Source organism: Centropristis striata, chromosome 10 (genome assembly GCF_030273125.1).
Source record: "Centropristis striata isolate RG_2023a ecotype Rhode Island chromosome 10, C.striata_1.0, whole genome shotgun sequence".
NCBI classification, from domain to species: Eukaryota; Metazoa; Chordata; class Actinopteri; order Perciformes; family Serranidae; genus Centropristis; species Centropristis striata.
Genome location: NC_081526.1, coordinates 19,907,594 through 19,915,999, shown reverse-complemented (window position 1 = coordinate 19,915,999; position 8,406 = coordinate 19,907,594). Strand labels below are relative to the sequence as shown.

General features: G+C 40.1%; 1 protein-coding gene across 1 annotated transcript in view; it reads right to left on the bottom strand.

The window, feature by feature from the left end:
* Positions 1–947: 947 nt before the first annotated feature.
* tbx15 (T-box transcription factor 15) overlaps positions 948–8,406 on the bottom strand; it is a 41,706-nt gene continuing 34,247 nt past the window's right edge. Inside the window, exons 7-8 of the mRNA XM_059343158.1 lie at positions 5,131–5,228; positions 948–1,780 (exon numbers count right to left, since the gene is read on the bottom strand). Coding sequence (XP_059199141.1) covers positions 948–1,780; positions 5,131–5,228 — 931 coding nt within the window. The remainder of the gene's footprint in view (positions 1,781–5,130; positions 5,229–8,406) is intronic.

Sequence of the window (8,406 nt, the reverse complement as noted above, 5' to 3'; positions counted from 1 at the left end):
TTCCCTTTTTTCACACATTTCTCTAACAGATTGGGCTGTAAAATTGTTATATTGCTCAGCACTTAAATACACATCTCTACAACACATCAAAACATACTTTAATTACTCTGTTTTCGCTATTGCTTCTTTTATAACTTTTCACACAACAACTTTTAAGCTTATGTTATTGATTGCATTCGCCATCTTATATATATGCTAAAAAACATAATCCACTCAAAAATAGTGAAGCCATTCCAGTCTATGAGGATAACGGGTTGATGAAGTTGAGTCCTGAATTCTCACGTAGACGCCTGCTGGGAGTTTCCCTCGGTCGACCCGACCTGCAGTTTCTTCATCTCCTGCATGCACGTGGAGCAGCGAGTCAGTCAGTGATCTTGTCCAGTCGTTCCTTTTATTCCAGCCAGAGCTGAAGACCATGACGGCGAGCTGCTGACCCCCTTTGACGTCTCTGAAATGCTTCGGCACAAGTGCTGTATGAAGTCTAAACTTCTGGATCACAGTGGAGATTCTTTGGTTGCATGACATCATGACTGCATGGCCTTTGAGTCCCGCAATAATCAAGAATGAGTCACTTGAAAAAAAAAAAGAGTGTTGCTACTATTGCACCATAACAGCTTCACAACTGATAATCCCTTCTGAACATCTCCTTCTTGTTACAATCTGTTGAGTTTGTCTGTTTGTTTCTTGTCAGAAACAGTAAGAGCGTCCGGTTTCAGTCCTGATTTTTCTGCTTCATTAATACAAAGATAATTAAATAATAGTTTTGCCTCCCTCTATAATGCTTTGTATGTTGTGGAGTGTCTTTAAAAACAAATGTCGTTTTCTGAAACCTCAGTACATGAACGCCAGTTCACCATCAACACCAAACCAGGTTCATAGATTAGAGATTTGTCTCTCGGCTGAAAGACTTTAGAAACGTGGAGGACTGTGAGGTTCAATCCTAGTTTCTACACCATGTGCATGGACATCTGAGAGGAGGAGCCGTACTGACGTCCATCACAGGAGCTGCTGCCCTGCTGGCTGCCACTGGTGTTGCCGATCATGTGCATAGTGTCCATGCTTCCGTTGGACAGGTACTGGCGCTCGGCGAAGGCCCCGGCGGGAGATGAGGAGCAGAGCAAACCTCCCTGGGGCTTCTCTGGGCTGGCGGCCAAGCGGGGAGAGGTGGGGAAGTTGTATCCGTACAGGTTGTAAGGGTTGTGCAGGGAGAAAGCGTTGTAGGAGCCCTGCTGCACGTGGTGGTGGCTCCCGCTGAACATGTGGGCGGAGGACGGGGAGGATCCGGATGAGGAGGAGGAGGCGGAGCTGGAGCCTCCTCCAGCCTGCATCACGTACTGAAGCTGCGAGGCGGGGAAGGACCCGAGCTGACCGCTGTAGGCATCCATCTTGCCTCCAGTGCCGCCTCCGCCACCACCGCCGGTCAGCGAGGCATGAGCGCTGCCCTGCATGCCAGCAGCAATCAAGGAGGAAGTCCTCTGCGGCAGGAAGGACTCAGAGGTCTGAGCGGAGGCCACAGTGCCTCCTGCAGCCTGGAGCCGTCCGTAGGAGCTGTCAGCCAGGCCGCCGTAACCCTGCAGGGCCGCCATGTTGCTGCGAGCGCAGGCCGGGTACTCTGTCAGGCCCAGGTTACAGAGCTGGCTTTCCCTGCAGCCAACATTGAAGGTGTTGGGGGCGAGGTGGAAGGTAGGCGGGGAGCAGGACGGAGACAGGAGGTGAGCCGCTCCAGAGGGGGAGGGCGTTCCTGTGCTGGAGGTGGTGGGAGAAGTGCCAGTGCTTCCACCTGGAAAACACATACAGTGATAATGAAGTAACTGCCATTTGTCAGCTTATTTTATCACTTTAATATAAAAATAAAAACTGTTCCAACACCAGATCCAGTTAAGTTTGAGTCAGTGTGAAAATACATATAATACTCAAAGACTCAAGGATCAAGAGAAGAGAACCACCCAAAGTGGCACAAACAAGCTTCAAAATTTTGTTAAATTCATAAAAGTACTAATAATAAAAGAGTCAAATATACATACATACATCCTGCTTGATTTACTTAAAAAATAAGCCAACGTTTTGCTTTAGATTGTTATGTAGATGAAGATGACTAATCTTTTCGTATAAATTACCAAGATGGCGACAGCCTAAATACTGAACGTGAGGCTTTAAAACTGAAGTCAATAAACCTCTGGGTGACATCACTGTGACAAAATCCACTATTTTGATGCAGGCTACGATTGGAACGGAGTAAATAAAATAAAAATCACTGCATGCTGTGTGCATGTATATTAGAAGACTGACTGTGATCACATAAAATATCTTGTTAAGGAAAAATGCATGACGTCTTCAACAAATGCAGATTAACATCAAAACTAGATACATTCAGGTAAAGACACAAGCTTCGTTTTTTATTGTTTAATTATGTTACATGTTTGCAAGATTTTTCCATGTTAAAGCAATGGTTCAGGTCATGATTAATCCTAATCAATAAATACACATTTTAACCTGTTGTAAAAGTTATTTTCAAATCAACTTTAAACAAACTGGAGCATGTTTTTTTTTGGCTGTTGTTGATTTAATTCATCTCTCATCTCTTTTTTCCCCCCCTTTTTCTTTCCCTCCTACAAAAATAGCTGAGAAAATTAGTTTGGGCTCGTTTTTTCCCAAGAAAATGTGATATGATGTGAAAGTGACATGAATCCTTGCCTGCCACCCTTTGACCTCCCTGTGGAGAGAAGCAAGAAACAGAGTTTGGTATCAACCACCAGTCTCTGTACACTGTAGTGGTGCAGAAAAAAGGTCTTCTACGACAGATTCTAATGTATAAATATTCCTTTGAGACAGTTTTCTCAATGTATGCCTGTTTTTTGACAAAATCTACCAAGAAAATTCTTCATCATCAAGATGTTTCTCCTAAATTTGAGCATTTTTATGTCTTTTTTTATATATATAAAAAGCAGAAAGAGATAGAATTTCGCACCACCAATTGAAGAATTTCCCATTTTAATTCCCCAATAAAGTAAGATATAATAGGAATTCACCTGCTGCTAATATTAATATACAATCTTGTTCATCCACATGTTAAACTCTTACTCTTAGACAAATTGCAGAGTCTTACTCTTTGAAACCGCTGCATACGAGATCATGAACCAAATCATAAAATATATTGTTGGTATGTGAGATAAATATGGCTTTAGTTTTGACCATGTCTGGTCAACAGAGCCGCCCCACAACCCCTCCGTCTTTTCCTCTATAAAAAGCCACAGACTCTTTTAGAGTTCAGACATGAACTGCACTGATTCAGCTGAAGGGGGGCTGGCACAAACTGTATCCACCAAAGTCAAGCTCCTTCACAGTGAAATGATAGCTGTGGGATATCAATCGCATATTTCTCTATTAATGAGACTTTGGCCGGGGTTCATCTTGCTGTTGGAGAAATTCAGTTGAACCCGGAATGAGGAGGAGGCATAACTAAATAATCCAGGACTCGCTTGGCTGGGGTTCTGATTTTGCACCATATGCCTTCGATAATATCGCTGCAGTGCAGAAGATGAGGGGGGGAGGGAAAAAATAAAGAAAAAGGGGGGAGAGAGATGAAGAAAGGTAAGGGAAAAGAGAGAGGGGGACGATAGTTTGGTGATGTCATGTTTTCCTCTGGTTAAAAGGGCTCGAGGTGCTTCAGTGCAGAGAGGGAATGGTTGATTACTTGAAGGGAAAAGGGTGTCTGGTGCCATAAGGGCAAACACACACACACACACACACACACACACACAGTCCCTGCACACATACACTAGTGTCCTTTCAGGGTGACACAGGGTTCACTGGCAGTGCAAGGACTTTGATTAAATCCTTAATCACTTTTGAGGAGTTTAATGATAACACATGTCGGCCTGCTCAGACAAAATACGGAGCGTCACATCATGCTGACCTGCAGAGGTGACCGAGATAGGCTCGCTGAGGAAACTTCTTGTCCGTGTGGCGTCCCTGGAGCCGGGACAAAGGGAGGTGGCCCCAGCTGACGCTGACTCGTGTTGCCGAGCCGTCCAAAAGCCACAGGGTTAGTTTAACGATTTTATTTTCGAGGGCTGCGCGTGATGTGAAAAGTTCAGCAGACGCCTGCCGACCTGCCAGGGGAGCAGCGTATGGCCAAGCTCAAATGAAGGACAACCATAGCTGATGTAGTGTACGGTGATATACGCAGGGAAAATATGCAGAGGGAGAGTTCAGGTCGGGACAGCTCGCGCATCAAGGTCATGCTAATTACCAGTGTGCACTATTTAAATGTGCAGTTATTGATTATTTTGCCTTTTTATAACCTCAAAAACACTACAAGTTCCTTAATTAACAACAAATTATACCATATTCTTGTTTATTTGCATCAATTGTTTTACTGATAATAAACCACAAGCGTAATCAATTGTTTTGTGCCAACATGTGGACACATTCAGTATAAATTCTACCAACAGTGTCAACAGTGAGTTTTTGGGATATACCACAGTGGTTCTCAAAGTGGTTGCCAAGATTTCAGATTACAATCAAAACCAGGATTAGTTTCATTTTACTATTATCAACATACACTGACACAGATCCGAATCAGTGACTATTCTGATCATGGATTTTGGATTATATTTAATGCTTCAGGTGCTTCAACTCAAGAGTTAAACATGTCTGTTTCATGAGAAAATACCAGAAAAGTTGTCTTCTATTAGGTGTGAATGAAAAGCTTTTTATCAGTCTTAACAAATGCTGATAGCAATGCTCCTTGTTTGTTTTTGCTTTAATTTTTAAAACATCAGCTTTGGATGCCAGTCCTTCAAAATAAAGGATTATTTCCAGAGCTGACCATTTGGGCCTACCTTATGTATATATTTTATTGTTTATTTTTGCAGGGACAGAGAAAACATTAAAAGTAATTGCACCAGAGTTAGTGAGTAACTAATACCAAGATGATCCACCGAACCCAAGTGGATACACAGAGACCAGTTTCTACTTTGTAGGGAAGGGATCTGACCTGAATTTTTTCTTGTCTTTTCATCTACTATTATGCACTTAATCTGTATATCTATACAGCCAAATACTTTAAGAGGCAACTGACAATCTTTGGGGGAATTTTCCAGAAAATAATATGTTTTTTTTACGAACCTTGCTGTTTCTGCATGTTGGTGAAATCTTCAAACGTGAGCGTCCTCACAGGAGGTCTCCAGAAAGCATAAGTCTCCATGATCGCCTCCAGGCCAGTCCTGACGAGAACACATACGCACACAGAGAGATTTAATAATATATAAAAAACTGCAAAAGAAAGGAAAAAATGGGACAATTATGTCCTGTGCATGTGTGCTGACCAGATGACATGAAAACTGACAGAAAGAGTGTGAGAGTTTGGTGGAAAGTGAGATGAAGGTGCCAAGATTGATATTTTATTGCTTGTTATTCAGGCCTCACATGGTCAGACTCCAACTTACATCTATGAACTGCTAATTCCTCACAAGCCTCATAGCTGCTGGAGCTCTTCTGTTAGTTGAGTTGTTCCAACAACTCTTCTTTCTCATTTTTATCTTGCACAACCTTATTTTATCATTAACCTTCCTATTTAAAAAAAAAAAAAAAATTCCACTGTTTTCTTTTATTTATTCTTGAGAAATCAATCAAGCCCACATGTTCAATGATGTAGAGGGTACAATTATAACAAATCATAAAAGACACATAATGAAGTTAACAAGAAAACAAACAAACAAACAAACAAAAAGTCAGCCACAGAACACAATTATAAACAGCTACATTCAAGAACAAAATAGTTTGCTTCACTTAAATGTAAAGATGTGTTAAGTTTAACGAAAATGTTCCACTTTTGCAACAGAAAAAAACAACAACAGAAGTTTCCCTGAATTTTATTTTTGCACGCAGAACTTCAAGTATGGAGTGGAATAATGACTTTGAGACCACTTAAATGTTTCTTGATGAAAACTGTAACTTTAAATAAGTCTGGGAAATACATTCACATTTGTCCCATCTTGCATGCAGTCCTGTAGATTTGTGTCCAAATGTTCCCCTTTAAAGTCTTCAAAAATGTCACATTTTCCAGCATCATGTCAAGATATGTGTCAGTTTTTCAAGTGTTGTACCCTGATATTCTTTGTAACATTGTTTTTGAACAACTGCCATGTAAATAAAAGCTATATTTTATATTAATAGTCCTACTATGACTATTGCATGTGTGGGTGTGTGGATATGAGATTGCAACAGAGAGAATATAAGTGAGTAAGAGCAGATATATTGAAGGGATCAGTTGAACAGAGAGGGGAAGTGATATTGGTTAATAACTTGTGTGTGTGAATGAGAAAGAGAGAGAGAGGTTGGTAGTAAATGAGCCAGACTGGAGGAGAGAGAGAAACTGGAGTCATGCTCGGAGGAAACTGGAGCCATTAAAAAGGAGCAGGTTTTAACAGTGCACATAAATCTGTGTGACGTTTCATCTTGAATCTGTACACGGTTCTCCTTCCTGCTTGATTTACTTTCCTGCACGCCGCTCAACCCCCGGCCCTGTCACTGCTCGCCGTGTTATTTTAGGGCCACTAACTCCCTGGCCGCGGCAGCTCGTTAGTGCACCATGCTAATCGTCCCGGCCCTCGCCATCACTGCACTCATTCATGCAGGCACACTGCTGCGAGACCAAAACCCAACAAATGAGCTGTATCCCTCCACTGCAGGCCATAAAGCCGGTCAGCAGACACACCTGACGACACTAACTTCTATATTAAGATGCTGTTAAGAGAGTCAGAAAAAAAGAAAACAAGCTGGTGCTTAACTTGAGAATTAGCAGTGCAGGTTTGCCTTTAGATTAACTTTAAATTTCCCCTCAATGTGGAATCAGTTGGTAATGTTTCACAGAAAACAGGCTGTATTCATACTGCAGTCACTAAAATACAGAAGTAAATGTTAGCCTTTATTTGATGATGTTAATATCACTCATATCCGATACTAATATAAACTGAGTAACGTTTAACAGACAGGTGTGTCTGAGCAACATAAACACATGAGGTCACACCTGTCTTAATGTTTGCAGCTTTTTGTTTTTTTAACACTCCTAACTGCATTTTAGCTGAACTGACTGTAAAAAGGGCGATTCATAAGAAAGCATACTATTTTATTAAAGGATCATAAAGCTTGAAATTTCTTAACCATGAAAAATTGTTGTGAAGCAGCATTTGCATTGTTAAAAGAGAACTGATTGTGATTTCTCTTTTCGAAATGCAATTATTATCATTATTATTATTATTTTGTTTGCATTGGTTAAAGACTTTACTGCAAACACTATAGATAAAATATATAGATATTGCATGAATATGGTGTTAATGTAGATTACATTTCACAACTTGAAAATAACAGGAGACCAGCTGATTAATTTGCCAATTAATGTAATTTTCAAATAATTGACATCAGCTGATGTCTGATTGTTATTAATTATTACGTTATTATATTATTAATTATTAAGTTATTATAGTAAGTTAAGTGAGCAAACCCAAAGATTGTTTATTTTTTTTTATTTTATTTAGGTAAGTTTATAAATATCTGTCCTCCCTCAGAAGCAAAAGTTGCTATACTGTTGTTAAGTGCTCTAAAAACTGCTAGTTTAAATCTGAATCTGAATCCTAATTCTATATTCATATTTTCTTTTTCTTTCTTTTTTTCAGGTTTCGATTACCTGTGGACTATTTTTTTTGCACTCTGTCAGCCCTGCAGACAGAGTGCAAATCTACTCAAGCACTTTTGTGTCTCCTTCCTAATAATTAATATTAAATTGTTGTATTTTATCAGATGCTAAACAACAGAAACATGATGTCTGCTTTATTTATCACCCTCTGCTTTCTAAACATCGGCATCAACGTTGGCCACTGACAAATCCATATTGGTTGACCACTACTTGACTTGAAAAGGATTTTTCTTGAGGCATCAAGTCAGACAACAGCCTACTGTGGCATCAACATTATTACTAAATTACCAGATTTATTTGTTATCATGTCGACATGGCATTTGTATTCTATTGGAATTTCACTCTGGAATTCAGTGATCACTTTTTATTATGTGATATGTATGTGATAGCAGCCGTTGTCCAAATCTGCCAAGCTGCAATTTTAAATCTGATTCAAGACACAAAGAATGTTCTAAGCATGACAGAAATGTTGGCAGGTTGCAGGGAAATGTGTGTAAAATGATCCGATCTGATGAAATAGTGCAGCCAAAGAGCCTTGGCTTTAAAAATTTCAATGAATATGCAGATACAGAGTGAATGTGATTCTGTCAGACACGGTGGAAAAAATGTTTCATCTGACTTTTTACCTATTGAAAAGGAAAATGAATACAAACTGTATTTAATACCCCCAATGACAGACAGAGTGTCCTGAGCTCATAACTACAAAT